The sequence below is a fragment of the Balaenoptera acutorostrata genome, chromosome 8 (genome assembly GCF_949987535.1).
Source record: "Balaenoptera acutorostrata chromosome 8, mBalAcu1.1, whole genome shotgun sequence".
NCBI classification, from domain to species: domain Eukaryota; kingdom Metazoa; phylum Chordata; class Mammalia; order Artiodactyla; family Balaenopteridae; genus Balaenoptera; species Balaenoptera acutorostrata.
The window spans coordinates 30,156,521-30,174,151 of NC_080071.1; the positions used below are offsets into that span (position 1 = coordinate 30,156,521).

The 17,631-nt window shown below is 39.4% G+C and overlaps 1 protein-coding gene across 3 annotated transcripts in view; it reads left to right on the forward strand.

Annotated features, from left to right (window-relative positions):
- CERS6 (ceramide synthase 6) overlaps positions 1-17,631 on the forward strand; it is a 319,455-nt gene that overhangs the window by 222,986 nt on the left and 78,838 nt on the right. For all 3 annotated transcript variants that reach the window (XM_057551143.1, XM_057551145.1, XM_057551144.1), the window contains exons 5-6: positions 14,191-14,241; positions 16,497-16,589. In XM_057551143.1, coding sequence (XP_057407126.1) covers positions 14,191-14,241; positions 16,497-16,589 — 144 coding nt within the window. The remainder of the gene's footprint in view (positions 1-14,190; positions 14,242-16,496; positions 16,590-17,631) is intronic.

Sequence of the window (17,631 nt, forward strand, 5' to 3'; positions counted from 1 at the left end):
TAAGTAGATAGACCTTAGCTCAAGGTAAATTCATTAAAAAAAATTGATGACTTGTGAAAATTCTGAAGGTCTCTTCAGCTGTATTGTCTCAAAGGCTAACCCTTATTCTCTTCCCATTTCTATGGATCAGATAATTAAATATCATATGTCACTTCCGTGATCCCACTCACCTGATTTGACTTGGTGGCTTTGGATTCTTGGGACTTATTTTGGTGTGTTAAGGGCTGGGTAGGGTGGAGGAAGAAATGCATCAAGTTGAGTATCAGATACAGGTGATGTGACATCGCACATACTGTGGTTGTTTAGTCAGGGAATAGATTTAAAGGAACTCGGTTACTGGGAACCAGGGCTCTTCCCAGTGTGTATCTGTTGCCATATGTGCCTTGAATTGGTCAGGATGAAGACTAAGCTACAGCAATCATGTAGCAAAGAGAGCCAGCAGCACAATGGCTTAAAGAACAAAGTGCATTTCTGCCTCATGTGACAGGCCCAATATCAGTGGCCTGGGCCAGCAGGGCAGCTCTGCTCCACACCATCTTCAGAGAACTTGGTTCTTTTCGTTTTGTTGATCTGCCATCCTTGGTGCAGTGGTTTTCAAACTTTCTGGTTTCAGGACCGCTTTACACTCGTAACAATCATACTGGACTTTAAAGAGCTTTTGTTTTTGTTAGTCATGTCTATCGATACTAATTGTATTAGAAATTAAAACTGGTAAATTTTTAAAGCATTATGAATTTAATTAAAATAACAACAAGAAATCATTACATGGTAACAAATAACATTTTAAGAAAAATAACTGTGTTTTCTAAAATGAAATTTAGAGATTTTTGTGATAATCTCTAATTATGATTTAGTAGATGAGAGCTGGGTTCTCATTCCTGCTTCTACATTCAGTCTGTCACAGGTGTGTGTGTGTGTGTGTGTGTGTGTGTGTGTGTGTGTGTGTGGTTGGTTAATTTATATGGTGAATATCTGGTCTCACAAAGATATGAAATTGTAAAAGGTAGAAATATCTTAATAGTGTTTTCCAGAAAACTGTAGATTTTCTTCTTTGATATGATGCCAAAACTCAAGTCATTTCTTTAATGTCAGTGAACTTCTTGTACTTGGTTACATTAACCTCCATTGGTTACTCTTTCCCTTTCATCCATGTATGATTATTTAACATCATGCATTGGTCATTTGGAAAGTATTGGTTCACTGAGTTGTACAGACCTTACAAGTGTTGACATGTTATTATAAATATCAAAAGCAAAAACACAGAAGCATAGTTGTCATTGTTTTCACTAATCTCCTCTGAAAAGTTTTTAACAAATGGGAAGCTATTAGGCATATAGTAGCCTATATGTATTTTCCAAAATACTAATTTTTGCTTGAAAGCTTGAATTTTATCACTGGCAGCAAATACTATCATTTGAGTTTCTTGAAGTCACAGGCTCACTTTGTTCATTTTCAAGAAAGTGTCTACAAATACTCAATTCAGAATAAAAGCCACTGTGAAGAAAAATAAACAGCCAAGTTTTCATTCACATTTCATTCTTCTAAGTTCAGTGTTCTGTTTGTTCATATCTCCCCCACCTTCGTATTATTGTTTCTCTCCGTCCTGAATAAATGTTAAAGGTAGGAGTGAGAAGACCTTTGTATACAGGACAGGTACACTTGTATCACCAGCCCTCTGTTCCTGGTGGGGCTAGTAGCCTCTAGGAGGTTGTGTGGCCCCAGGAGGCCAACAAAATAGCACCTGGAAGACTGATCAGGAGACAGTGAGGTGGAGATGACAAGCCAGATACAAGGTGCCGGAGGAGTTAAGGCATGGAGCTGGGAATTAATGGAACACACACAGCAAGGTGCTTGGTCTGAAGAGAGCAGACGCTGCTTATTGGGAAGAGTGGACTTAGGTTGGCTGTCCACTGTGACCAGGTAAGACTAACAGGAACATGGACAACCAGGCAGAGGCATTTTACCTTCTGAGTTGGAAATGACGAGAAGGCATTTAAGGGTTATTTTTTTTAATCCTCCGGAGAATAATGCAAGGAAAGGGATGATTAGGAAAAAATGATGTTGGAAATATGACATGGTTCCTGAAAGATAAAGAACTGAAGTTCTTCTTCCGTCTCCTCCATTCACCATCTTCTGCTCGTCCTTCTGGCCTCAACTACTGTGGCGCCACTAGTGGAGCTGTCCCCTCCCACCTCTCCCTTCAAGACTGGGCTGGGTATCTTTTTATATCTACTCCTCTGTGTCCTGTGTTTACCTCTGCTATAACTTGTCATTATTATTATTATTTTTTTAATAATTATTTTATTTATTTTATTTTTGGCTGTGTTGGGTCTTCGTTTCTGTGTGAGGGTTTTCTCCAGTTGCGGCGAGTGGGGGCCACTCTTCATCGCGATGCGCGGGCCTCTCACTATCGCGGCCTCTCTTGTTGTGGAGCACAGGCTCCAGACGGGCAGGCTCAGTAGTTGTGGCTCATGGGCCTAGTTGCTCCGCGGCATGTGGGATCTTCCCAGACCAGGGCTCGAACCCGTGTCCGCTGCATTGGCAGGTGGATTCTTAACCACTGCGCCACCAGGGAAGCCCAACTTGTCATTATTTTGATTACCCAGGAGATGGTAAGTTCCTGGAGGATGAACTTGTCCGTTGTATCTTCATGCCTAGCAGAGTGTCTGATTTATGGTAGCCACTCAATACTTGAAAGAGCAAGTGAATGAGAAAGGTGCAATAATATTAGCGCAAAGATATTAGGATGTAGGCAAGTTGGTTTAGAAGTGGTAAGAAAGAGGTTGATAAGGATCTTCAGAATGAGAGTAGGTGGGGTGGGTGGCAAAATGATTGATCGTCACTGTAATTAGTGCAAAGTTTATTCTGTATTATTTTTTCATCTTATTATTTTCCCCTTTCCACTTTCTCTTAATGGAGAATTTAGAATTAAATTATTGATGATTGGTTTATACTTGAAATATCACTGTCAACATGTAAATATTCTGAAGGCAGCTATTTCATGTACTAGCTTTTAGTTTAAAATTAATTAGAATTATTGAATAATTTGAGGATTGTAATAATTAATACCATTAATGTTATTTGTGAATATAGAGCAAATGTGTGTTTTTTTTAATCAGACCTATTAAAAGTACATGGACTTAGCTTCTTTTTACTATTCGAATAAGACCTGTTCATTGTAGAAAATTATAGCTACAATTACTTTGTGTAATTTAATATTAAAATATACACATGTTTTTAAAAAGTAAAAATCATCCAAGATAATCATTACTCAGAGATAAACACTAATTAGCTTTTGGTAAATATCCTGCCAGGCATATTTCGTGTGTGTGTGTGTGTGTGTGTGTGTGTGTGTGTGTGTCTAAATATATATCTACTTTAAATATAAGGCACACTGTATATTCTACTTGTAACTTGATTTTAACTGAAAATATGAATATGCTGGTTACGTCCCCTTTGCCCATCTGATATTAGCATGGCTGTAGTGGACAGTTCCATGCACTTTTGACAGTGTCCCACATCAGATATAAGCTGTGCCACATCTTTGCTCTGCTTTCTCCAAAGCTGCAAATGCTACCTAGACCCAGGAACGTACAACCTAGACATATGGAGGCGTTAATACTGGAACCTCACCAGTGGGGTATGAGAGTTGGTGGATAAATGCCCCAGCTCCCCGTCCTGTGTTGGGACAGTTATAAGATACGTGCTCTGTAATTCTGCAGAGGTCCTCAGCGGAATTGAGGTGCAGTAACCAGCTCATTCCTGAAAACCATATTGGATTTTCTCCTTCATCCTTCTCACTTTCTCCATTTTTCCAGTTCTGTTTCCTGGAATCACCTCTCAAATAACCAGCCAGCACCCAAGTCTCAGAGTCTGCTCCCACAGAATCCCAACTAAGAACATGTCAGTGTTCAATATTATTGAACAATTAGATTTATTTCAATTTTTCATTACTAGAAAAGGAATTGCGGTGGAAATCCACATACAAATGTCTTTACTCTTGAGTCTAATTTTTTTTTTTTTTTACAATAAATGCTGGATTAAAGGATGTGCAGATTTTAAAGACCAAATAACTTTTTAGAAAGCTTATTCCAGTTTGCAGAGTGTTGGTTTCCCTATACACTGCTAACCCCTGGGTATTAACCTCTTCAGATATTTGCCAGACCAGGTTAAAAATTCTGTCTCGTTTTAACCTGTAATTTTTACCTATGTTTTTGGTCACATATTCTTTTGTTTAATGTGTTCCCTGTTTGTATCTTCTCCCCATTTTTCTGATCGTATGTTTAAATATTTAAATCAATGTTTGTGGGCTCTTTACATATTAGAGATCTTAGTCCTTTGTCATATGTCATAAATTGTTTCCTTAAATTATCTTTTGACTAATTTTGTGCTCCTTAATAGTGTCGACTTAAAGAAAAACACACAGCATAAGAGTTTTGAGGTTAAGTTTTATTCAGGGCCTTACTGAGGATTATAGCCTGGGAGATATAGCTCTGAGGAACTGCTCCAAAGAGGTGGGAGGACCCAGTTTATATATGATTTTTTTTTTTTTTTTTTGGCTGGGAAATACATGCTGTCAAGCATACATCTTCATAAAAGATTATTACTAATCACAAAGAATAGACATCTCAAGTTAATTATTTTAGTGTTTATGTATGGGAAGATGCAAGAATCTGGGGTCATTGAAATTCTTCCTGAGATATCCATCTAACTAACTATCCATGGGGTCTGTTTACTCAAAGCACAGAGTGCCTCATCCTGTTTTCATCCTGAATTCCTCTCAGGATTGTACTGTGTGGGTGGGTGACTGCAGTGGGTCGCAATTCAGTGGGTGGTAAGCAACACTCTTTTGTTCTTCTTTGTTCACAGTAGCCACTCTGATTGGCTTCATTCCCAAATTCTGCACTGACCTCCCTCTCCACACGTCTCTCCCCCCACCTAACCCACCCTCCGTGTTGACATTCTCACCATGTTCCTTTCTCTATAGGTCTTTCCACCTCATTTTCTTTCATCTTCTCTTTTCGTCACCTGGTTCCTTTATCCCTAATTTCTATTCTAAACATGGAATTAATCTGTCCATTCTGCTTTGCAGTGATTCTCACTGGCCTGGAGGAGAGTACACATCTGGATCAATAAGAGACGTGCCTTTTTAAGAAGCTTCCTGTTCCCCAGACTCTTGAGAATCACAGCCATAGTTACTGTGAGGTATATGTGGAGTCCCTCAGCTGAGCAAAGGCAGAAAAAAGTTGAGAACCACTGGCTGGAAGGTTTTAAAAGGCATGGAAATGCCACTTAGACTTCTTTTCTCTTTGGCTGTATGATGAAGCCTACAGAGAGACCCTTTGAGCTCAGAGCCCATCTCCGAGGAACTCCTTCTATTTTTGTATGCTTGGCAGATCTGCAAATTACTTTCCAAATTGATTGCTGAATGTGCTGAAGGCATATACTTGACTAGGTCCTGAGGACTAGCATCTGTTTTAAAGTCTGATCAATATGAAAAGCTGCTATCTTTATATAATGCCACGGGGTCAAGTCTAAATTACATTTGCACATCACAAGAGCTTTCAAAGCTAATGCAGATGCCAAGGGCCTTTAGGGAGGGGTCACCACTCTGCTTTGTAGATTTACAGTCACATATCTACTGACCCAGGAAAGGAGGAAAGCGTACCCCTTGCATGCTGGGGAGCGTTCTAGCCTACTCATCACTGACCAGCCGCATCTTCAGGCTGGTCAGAGACTTCTGGCTTCATTCTTTTCATCCCAAATACAATTTTTTTTTTACATTTATATTAACATATTTCCATACAAATAACCCAAAGAAAGTTTAGTATTAGTTTTTTTTTTAATTTTTGAATTTTATTTTATTTATTTTTTTATACAGCAGGTTCTTATTAGTCATCCATTTTACACACATCAGTGTATACATGTCAATCCCAATCGCCCAATTCAGCACACCACCATCCCCACCCCCCACGGCTTTCCCCCCTTGGTGTCCATACGTTTGTTCTCTACTTCTGTATCTCAACTTCTGCCCTGCAAACCGGTTCATCTGTACCACCAAATACAATTTATTGATCAGTTTTTAAACTCACAAAGCACAAAATATTTCTTTCCATTATGAGTTACTTAGCAATATGTATTAAATGAAAACCGTAGATTATCATTTTGAATGGATTTGATTTATATTCATTGAAATCATACAGTTCAACATTTCTAAAAAGAATTTGCAATGTTTATGTAATAAAATTATTAATATAGATATTACCGTCAAAAAGTTACACACAAAAGGAAAAATAAGCAAAAATGTTGAGACAATCATAACTGCAGTGACTGAGCTTCAGAATTAGATCTCAGCTTCCCAAAACCATGGTAAAAAGATAATGGGGTAACAGGAAACATACGAAGCATTCACAAAGGGAAGTATTTTTCCCCCATGGGCTAAATTTAAAAGGAAAAATATCATTTGAATTTATGTATTCGAATTTAGTGGTTACCTAGTGGTAACCTTTCCAGTATAAACTCATTGCAGACAAGGAAGCATTTTTCTCATGTTTATTTCTTACAGTAAATCTTCAATATAAGCCAAAGGTATAAGATTTAAGTATAACTCAGTGAAAGTGTTTTCAGAGTAGTTTCAGTGAAAGAAGTTTCAGAGTAGTTCAGGGATCTAGCTTTCTGGCATTTAAAAACATAATCCATGGATCTATGTATTTCAGACCTAAACTATTCAGAGGCCAGTATGTCTCTTAGACTATATTCCTTCACTGTTAAGTTGTCACACCTGGGCTTTATGAAAGCCATGTAGGAGTTTGGATGGAAATAGTGAAAGATGAAAGTTTGCTTCTAAGATGCGGACTTCAGGTAAAGACCTACACATTTTTCACATTTTTGATGAGGCAACGAAATGCTTTTAATACTTTATATGATTCTTGTTCTTTTGTTAATTATTAATTCAAAGAAACTACTATTCGTTCAGCTGTAGGTACCTACTGATTCTTGGGGGGAAAAAAGGTGTGTATGTATATTTATATTTCTGTTTAATCGTTTAGCGCTTGCCTGGTTAACTGAGCATCCTTTTGCCTGGTCTTTTGCTTCGAACTCAGTTATTCCTTTAGTTTACAGTGACATGATAAATGTCAGTGATCTGAGTTAGCCTTGATTTTTAAGACTTCATTTTTTTTTTGAGCAGTTTTATGTTCATAGAAAAATTGAGGTACAGAGATTTCCCATGTACCCCTGTCCCCACACATGCATATTCTCTCCCATCATCAAATCCACCACCAAAGCGGTACATTTGTCACAACTGGTGAACCTACACTGACATATCATAATCACCCAAAGTCCATAGTCTACATTAGGATTCACCCTTAGTGTTGTATGTTCTATGGGCTTGGACAAGGCCTTCTTGATGTCAGATGATTGATCCATCATCATGATAGGTGGCATGGAAACTGAAAGTTACATTTGTTTTTTTTTTAACTATTATTTTGAAGAAGTATATCAAATGGAACTTAAAAACAATAAAATAAGACCAAGCCTATCTTATTCCAGATGGTAAAGTGAAATGATCAGACCTGATCTATTTTTGCTAGTTCTGTTCACTATGAAACCTCTACAGAACAACTGATAAAAGAAGCAACTTGATTAAAAAAAAAAACACATTTACTGACACTTAAAAAAAAAAAAGACTTCTCTACTTTAAAAAAAAAAAAATCACAGAATACATAGCACTCAAGTCTTATGCGTTTGGTCAAAAGGCGAATGAGGACTGCTCAGTGACCTCCAGCAGCACATCTGACCTCCATCCTGGTGCTGGAGTTCGGTTTGCTCAGGGTGAGAAGAGCCTCAGAAGCCTCCCCTGGGACACTGTGTTATTGATGGATGTGCTTGTGGCCAAGTTGTGTCTCACGTGATGTGTCTGGGAGCAGATGTGCATAATACTGTATAATGAAAAATCCCATTATACATTGTGATTTAAATTGAGAGTGTTAGAGGTCATTTCGTATCCACTCTGTTACTGTCTGTCTTAGTCTTGTTCAGATGTTTTGTAAGTCTTCTTAAATTGAAATTAGTTGATGTGTACCTTAAGAGCTATTAAGTAGCATTTATGGAGAGTTGTCTTACAATGCTGTGTTAGTCAGCTTGGACTGCCAAAGCAAAATGCCATAGACGACGTGGCTGAAACAACAGAAACTTACTTCTCACCATTCAGGAGGTTAGAAGTTCCAGATCAAGGTCTGGCAAGGTTTGGTTTTCAGTGAGAACTCTCTTCCTCATCACTGCAGTCCTCACGTGGCCTTTCCTCTGAGCATGTGAGGAGAGAGAGCACTCTCTCACTTCCTCTTCTTATAAAGCCACCAACCCTATTGGTTTAGGGCCCTATCCTTATGGCCTCATCTAACCTTAATTATCTCCTAAAGACCCTGTCTTTAAATACAGTCACGTTGAGGGTTTAGGGCTTGAATATGCGAATTCAGTCCATAGCAGATGCTAAAACAACAAAAAAACTTGGTATGATTTCTGTTGACCAAAAAAAAAAAAGAAAAAAAGTAGGAAGTAAATCTGAGGGATCTTGTGAATGACCTATAATCATAGAACTCTTTAACAGTGAGAGGCATTGCTAGCCATCTGGGACATGTGATTTCTTTTGTAGCTTAAGCAGGATTTGGAGGTCCTTTCTAACCCGAAAATTCAATATTTTTAGGTAATAGCTCATTATTGATTCTCAGTTATGGATAAATCAATTCCAAATATCCATGATTTTCTTTCATTACGCATTCTTTGTACACCCAGAGTACCTTGGGAAGTTATAATGGAAGAATCTGGCTGGCCTGAGTTTGTGTCCCAGCTTTTCTACTTACCAGCTGGGTAGCCTTCAGTTAATTACGGTACCTCTTTGAGATTGCTTTTTGTCTATAAAATAATCATACTTACCTTGATGCATATACAGTCGGCCCTCTGTATCCACGGATGCAAGAACCAATGGATATAGAGAGCCGACTGTTCATGCCATTTTATATAAGGGACTTGAGCATCCTTGGATTTTGGAATCCATGAGGGGTCCTGGAACCAATCCCCCGAGAATACCTAGGGATGGCTCTATTAATGAGAATACAGGCTATACTACTGTGTGTGTGTGTGTGTGTGTGTGTGTGTGTGTGTATATATATATATATATATATATATATATATATATATATATATATGACAACACAGTAGTTTAGATATGAGAGGATGATAGGAATTTATCTGTGTCACACATATAATCCAGAGGTAAGCAGACCAGGGCTAGTAGGAGGCCTCCAACATCAACTTCAACAGAAACTTCCATCCCAGGGTGAAAGATGACAGCTCCAGCTCTTATTATCTCCCTCCAATGGGAATGCAGAAAGGGTGAGATCAGCTCATTCACATTTACTCTTAGGGACAGCATCCCAACGTGACACGTGTCAATTCTGCTCACATCTCTTCCACCAGAGCTTAGATGTGTGGTTCTAGCAAGCACAGAAGTTGGTTGAGAAGCATTGTCTCCAGCTAAATAGTGTTTTACTAACAATTTCTGCTTCAAAACTGGCTATTGTAAAGATTAGAAATAATTTATTAATTTATTCACCTAACAGTGAATTGTGAAATATTATAACAAAGTGCCTAGCAAGGTGCCTTACACCTGGTAAATACCAAGTTGGATCACCCTCCTTACTTTACTCTAGCACCTTACTACTCAAAATGTGGTCCAGGGTCCAAGCATCACCTTGAAGCTTGTTAAAAATGTACTCTCAGCCCCACGCCAGACCTACTGAATCAGATCCTGCATTTTAATAGTTTGAGGAGCCCCCACAGCAGCATATTCTTTGTCTTTTATGGTACCTGCACGCTATGTTATCTTGAGCACTTACAATGTTGCTATGAGAATTAAATGAGATACTATGTATAAAATACTGTAAAATCTGTAACGTGCTTCATATCATTATTTAACTGTATATGTCTGAGGGAGAATAAAGTGAATCTTAAGTTACTGGAATGCCAAGATTTGAGAATCATTGGGTTTTTGGATTTTCCAATGTTGATAATGTCCCCTGATATTGTAATGCCATGTAAAACAGGCATTTCTATTTTCAGAAAATGTGCTTGAATCACCTTGCACTGTCCTAGGTACAGAGCTTTTCTCTAATTATGTAGGAAGATGCTAGGCCCATCCTTCTAAAATGAGGGTTTTCAGTGTATTTTTTCATAACCATTATTCTTTCTTGACATCTAACTATTGCAGCTTTTTATGTTCTTAATTATGTTACTACCTATACAGATTTTGATATCAAATGAACATGGAAATGATTCTTAAAAAAGAGGGTGTGGAGAAAAGGGAACCCTCTTGCACTGTTGGTGGGAATGTAAATTGATACAGCCACTATGGAGAACAGTATGGAGGTTCCTTAAAAAACTAAAAGTAGAACTACCATACGACCCAGCAATCCCACTACTGGGCATATACCCTGAGAAAACCATAATTCAAAAAGAGTCATGTACCAGAATGTTCATTGCAGCTCTATTTACAATAGCCAGGACATGGAAGCAACCTAAGTGTCCATCATCGGATGAATGGATAAAGAAGATGTGGCACATATATACAATGGAATATTACTCAGCCATAAAAAGAAATGAAATGGAGGTATTTGTAATGAGGTGGATGGACCCAGAGTCTGTCATACAGAGTGAAGTAAGTCAGAAAGAGAAGAACAAATACTGTATGCTAACACATGTATATGGAATCTAAGGGAAAAAAAAAAAACGGTCATGAAGAACCTAGGGATAAGATGGGAATGAAGACACAGACCTACTAGAGAATGGACTTGAGGATATGGGGAGGGGGAAGGGTAAGCTGTGACAAAGTGAGAGAGTGGCATGGACATATATACACTACCAAACGTAAAATAGATAGCTAGTGGGAAGCAGCCGCATAGCACAGGGAGATCAGCTGGGTGCTTTGTGACCACCTAGAGGGGTGGGATAGGGAGGGTGGGAGGGAGGGAGATGCAAGAGGGAAGAGATATGGGGACATATGTATATGTATAACTGATTCACTTTGTTATAAAGCAGAAACTAACACACCATTGTAAAGCAATTATACTCCAATAAAGATGTTAAAAAAAAAAAGAATACAACTAAAAGAATTCTTTAAAAAAAGGTATCTGGAAAAACTGATTTAAAAAACAGTAGGTTTATGGTATCAGTTGAAACTAAAGATGCTATACCTAATGCATTAAATATAAGCAGCCAATCCAGATTCATATGTTAGTGTTGCGCTGTTAGAAATTAGTAGAATCACAATTTCATGGACTTGTCTTCTCATCTGTAAATTGGGAAAGATAGTATTTGTTCTGTCTCAAAGAGTTTTGGGAGCCATAACATGAGATCCTAGAAAAATGTAGCACATAGAAGATGATATTAATATCTAGTATTGTCAAAGTAGGAAGTATATGTGAACACGCATTGTGAAATAAGTATGTGAAAGTGCTTACTTAAATGTTTGGCAAACAAGCTTGCAGGCTGAGCTGTGGCCTTGGTAGCCCCATCAAATTCTCAGTGTTCTTTGCTCCTGCTTCAAGTGGGCGGGACCCATTGAGAGACAAAGACTCACCCACTGTTTCTTCAGGTCAGTCGGGTTTCCACACATGATACAAGCATGTCTAGGTGATGCACATCTGATGCATCCAGGGAAAAGCCTGGGTGTTAGAAGAAAACCAAGGAGCCAAGAAGCTCACAGACGAAGGGAAGCTCTAAATGATGGATTTTCCTGGGTCACTGGGAGTTGTACCTTTGCTCTCCCGCCTGTGACGGGAAGGATGACTGTAGTGGAAGAGATTTCTGCTGTGTCTTTAGAGGCAAGCACGCACACGCCCTGTGGGCTTGGGACTGATGCATTCAGAAAAAAGACTACGAGGCTTTTTATAGGTGTTGCATTTCACTCTGCATTCCTTCTCATTAGCATTCAGTAATGAATGCTGAACTGTCAACTTGAGTGTCTCATCCTGGAGGGATAAACGTAAGAATCTGACATACGTTTCCCTCAGGGACTTTCAGCTAATTGTAGAGATAGTAAACAGTTTTATCAGAGAGGAAGGTAATAACTAACATTTGTACTCTAAAGTAGATTTTGCTGTGTTGTGCCCACATTTAAAAATAATGCATATATGTGTGTGTTTAAAAAGAAATCTATCCGTATCTGCGTGTATATCTATATTATATAGAAAGAAAGACCCCAAATGGGCTGTACATTAAAATGTTAATAGTGATGAGAATTCAAATTATTTTTCTTTTTATTATTTTCAATATTTTCTATATCTTCCTCAACGGACATGTGTCGTTTATATAAGTCAATAACCTATTAAGCTTCTGAAGCCTCTGCAGCATTTTCATACATGCTCTCTCATTTGATCCTCACAATCACCCTGTGAGGTCGGTCACTCATAAACCTCAGTGTCATGGACATGAGAAATGGAGGACACAGACAGACAGACAACTCAGGCACCAAGGAAGTTAAGTGCAGAGAGATTGCGTGATACGTACAGCGTAGCACAGGTAGCAAATGGCGAAAGCAGGAGAAATGGAAGGAGAATCAGGAGTGCTTGAATGAAAGGGGACTGTAAAGATCCCTGGACCTCATTAGGTTTAGGGCACGGCACGGCTTTTTACTTCAGCCTGGCTCCCTAAACTGAGGCCTGGTTCAGTTTTTATCAGACTCAAAAGTTAGGGTCACAGTGGCTGTGTTCGGCTTTGAGACCAGACAGTCTGAGTTTGATTTCCAGCTCTGGCCCTGCCTCGCTAATTAACCTGGATGGTTAATTACGGACACAGGGCCTCAGTTTACCCATCTGTAAAATGAGGCAAATACTACTACTAGTTACTATAATGATTAAATGAGTTCATACATGTGAGATCCTTTAAAAGTATATGGGACAATCTAAAGAGAAACAACTTTTTAATTGGTTAAATAAATAACAGCTCATGAAGGAAAACCCTCAAAAAAAAGTGTATGGTCATAGGGAGGACTCAACAAATACTAGCAAATATCCTCCTCATCCTCATCCTCATCCTCATCGGTGCAGGGCTGATGAGGACCATGGGGGGTGGAAGGATATCTCTGTGGCTTTCAGAGAGACAACTACATTATCCTACTGCAGAGGCAGCAACTTTTGATCTTACAGGGCCTGGGACAAGATACAGAGGTTAGGTCAGTACAAATATATCTGACATTAAACTCTCAATGACAGTATTATCATTTTGAGATATATAAACACAGATTGTATTAATGATAGATTATGTTTCTTAATAGTTAGAAACATACTGATGTGTATCAAATGTGTATAGATGTATACCATCAAGTGCTAATAGCTATAGATCAGGAATGCAAAAAGAATGATAAAGTTAATACAAAAATATGAGAAAGTTTGTGCTGGTATTATGGGATGGTTCAGCTCTCTATTCAAATCCATACCAACCCCTCCCTGTTTTTTACAGATGTTTGGAATCTGTGTGTATACTTAGATGCTCTCTCTGATTTTACAAGGTGGTAAGGCAAGTGATTGCCATTAAATTAAGAAAGATTGTTTTGTCTTCGAAAGACCTTGACCATGAGTCCGAGCGTGGGGTGTACTGTAAGGGCTAATTCCCTCAGGCCTGGAATTAGTCAGAGCTGTCCTACTGAAATAAGAGTCCCTGCCTGCTATTGACCCCCACTCAATGTGTGAAACAATTGATTAATAATGTTGCTTTGTAAACATTGAGTTGGAAGAGTTTCAAGGAGATTTGCACCATCAGCATTGTTTATTGATAATAGATTGATGATTTGCAGCTGGTCTTGGCGAGACACTTGAAGGGCTCTGCTGTTGAGGCTGGTTACCTAGCAGGGATATGTCTACAGGACCAGCAAAATATAAAAAAACACCAGCTAGGACTCTATCCCGGAAGTGGCTTGAAATACTGCCAGTTGAGTTTAGATTACCCAGAGAGAATGTATGACGGAATCCTCATGGCTTTGCTCTCCTGTTCCTAATTGTACTGAGTCCTTCCGTTCTCACACAGGTAGATTGTTGAAATCCCCAAATACTGGGGGGCCAGAACCTGTCATAAACATCTCTTCTCCCGCTTCTTTTCCAAAACATGTGAAATTTGTTTCATTGTCATGTTTTTCAGACCCCCTGGCTGTGGAATACAAGGCACTGCTGGTACAATTACCCCTATCAGGTAAGGACACATTACCGGCTGGGTTTTTACACATGTAAATTACCTTTCTTAGGTCAGCGGCATGGTTTCAGGCAGGTCCCGGCAGGTTGGGCCGCCACTTTGCCTGCCCCCCTGCCGTACCCCCTGCTGCTTGATGGTGGACACAGCCTAGTGAGAGAGAGAGTTTGTGTTAGAATCAAAGCTGGAGCAGACGGAGGAAGTGTGGAAGGTGCGTTTGCTAGAGAGTAAGATACAATCGCTTCAATAGGTGGATAATTCCCTTTCTAACAGCCAGTGTGCTTTTGGTCACTGAGGACCTGATAACAGCCCTGGCCTGTCTCGGCAGCTAGCGGGCAGAGCTCACGTGAGGAGCTGGAGCTGGCGTGCTGAGTTTGGTTCACTTTGTGGCTTAGGAGCAGCCTCTAAAGATGTAAATAAAGCACTGTTTCCTTGAACTCAGAAAAATGGGCTTGTCCCATTACATGTAGACAAAAATAGCATCGTTGAAAATGAGATTAAAATCATATCCCAGGCAGGGAGCATTTCAGATCCCTGCCCACAGACATACCTTTGCCTCTGTCCATGAACTCAGTGATATTAGCATGTGTTGTGGTCCCTAGCTCAGTTACTACTTGAATATCAAAGCTGGGACTGTTCTCGAAATTTCTTGCTGAAACATTTCTAGAACTTCTAGTTCATTTGGGATATATTATTTAAGAGAAACAAATACAACCAGGTATTTTAGTGATAAAATAAAGAGACGGACATTGTGATAAGCAATTTGGATTTTTGAGTTTGGGATTCTTTGGGTTGTCTTTTTAGAGACATTTGGTCTAACAAAGTTAATGGGAGCAGGTGTGCCCTGCAATTTCTCTATTACACACAGTGTTGCAACAGGGGGTAGGGTCTGGTGTTGGCTATACCCCTCGGGTAGGTTCAAGGCTAGGGACATGTTGAAATGGGGATTCCAGTTTGCATTTCCATCTCTTTCATGTAGTGTATTCAAATTAAGAAAGACTAAATCAGCAACATGACATGGTCAGAGAGAGCTGAACATTCCAGGGCTATCTGATCAAGACTAAAGCAACGTTGAAAGCAATGACTTACTGTACACAATTGTAATTCACAGGCCCAACTGCTGTTTTGCTATCTTAAATACTTGGAATATTGTCATTTACCCCTCTCTTTGTGCCCTGTAATGATATACTGAGTGGAGAGGATCCTTTCCTCGTGTGTTTTGTTGACAAAGATGAATGAGGGGGACAACTGTTTTTCTTGATGTCCATGCTTAGAGTTGGTAGTTAAGTGATTGCCGACTTCTTGCGAAAGTTACTTATTATGCTGCTATTGGTTTACAAAACATTTCAGTTTCAACCCCTTGTGTGCAGTGGTGTGGAGGTGTTCGTGTAATGAGTTTCAAAGGTCTTTCATTCATTCTGGGAGAGCAAGTTGTTTCATTACAACCCAATGAAACAATTAAAAACAACTCACCAAAAATGGTTGTTTAAAACTCTGTTTTGTTTTTATGGATTTATGTGCAAAATAAATATTACTGACTTCCACTGCTTCCCTGAGCTTCTCCCCATTCCTGGATCTGTGAGGCAGGTGTTACCTCCATTTTCCAGTAAGTAAACTAAGGCCCTACTTAAGCTGTGGAGCGGGGACTCAAACTCAGATTCCCTGGCTGGGCGCCTAGTCTGGTATCTCTTAGCAGCTTTCTTGTCCCCCTGATCTTTTAATAAATGTTTTTGAATTATCTTTTTTTTTTTATAATATTTACAACGTACAGAACATTTCCTAAAGACAAGAAAGCTCCAGTTAAGGCAGAATTTGAAACTATGTCTCAGTGACCCATATAGTACTCCAGTTTCTTCCACCTCCCCTGGTCCCTGTGCTGTGGAATCTCACAGGAGTTGTCCAGAGTTACTCTTTCTGTGTATATGTTAGAATTTTTTTGCAGGTTGCCTAAAGGAATCTTTAGAGACTCATGTCAAAGTACCATAAATGCAATTGTTAAAATGAGCGGTGAATCGGGTACCAATGCCAAATGTTCATACTGATTGACACTTTTTTGGTTGGAGGTGAAACAAAGCTAATGACATAAAGCTGTGGATTATAGGCGTCCTTCAAAGCTCCCTTATCCACAGAGAGAATGGGGCCAGAATTTGTGGAGGCGTAAGACCATGCCACTTTTCAGTACGGAGCTTGAGATGTTTGACACACAGATTTGGTTTCGTATTAATTATTAATCTTGCCTTTTTCTCCTTGATCCTCAGCCACTCACGCCTGACCTTCACTACTATTATATCCTGGAGCTGTCATTTTATTGGTCTTTAATGTTTTCCCAGTTCACTGATATCAAAAGAAAGGTAAGAGTGGGTGTGTTGTAAAGGGCATGTAAACAGGTGTCTTTCATGGCCCTAGGCAGATGGATATAGAGTCTCAAAGGCACTCACTTCTGTTTTCCCATCAGTACTGCATTAGTACAACTTCCGGCATTATTACAGAAAATTCTCTACTTTCGTTTGTGCTGTTTTATATTTTATTCCCATTGTCTCTTCACTCTCCCCCCACCAAACCTAGTGTTCTTTTCTCCATGAAAAAATATAACAGTGAATCTTAACAGCATTAATTTCCTCTCAGTTTGATTCACAAGTCCCTTTGTTCTCCAAATTAAAGAAGAAAATTTGTATTTGTAGCTCCTGGGGAGAGAGTAAAATCTCAGTGTTCCAGCCCTACAGAATGAAGATTTCCCCAATTAAAGAGTTATCTGATGTCAAAATACATTAGGAAAACACAGCATTCCTAAGCGAACTGTGATCTGGTTTTCACCCCTCCCCTCCACTGGAGTAGCTTTTGCTGAGAGTACTCTTGACCTCTTAAGTGTTAGACCCACTCATTCTAGTTCCCATCCTACCAGCTTCTGGGCACAATTGGCACTTTTGGCTATTCACTGTTTTTTTCCCGTGAAGCTATTTTCTCCAGATTCCCATATTTGGATCATTCCTTCAAGTCATCTTTGCTGGTCTCCACCCCAGTGCCCCATGCCCTGCATACTTGCGTGCACCAGGGTCTGGTCCTAGATTACAGGACGTCATCTCCCTGGGTGATCCAGGTTCATACCCTCCAGCACTGTCAACCATAACTTCTATACCAGTAACTCCCAAATGGTTCTCTCCTGTCCCAAATCCTCTCTGGGTCCACACTTCCACAAATCTAATCATAAGTGATAGTACTGTGTTCTTCTTGTTATTTTATCATTTAATCCTCACAACAGCCTGAAGATCCAGACTGATCACTTATTATTTATTTTCCTTTTATGAATGAGGAGACTGAACCTTACAAAGTGCTCCCGACCGAACACATCATCTTGCCCTAGTCTTGTTCTTCCTCCAGTAATCTTTATCACAG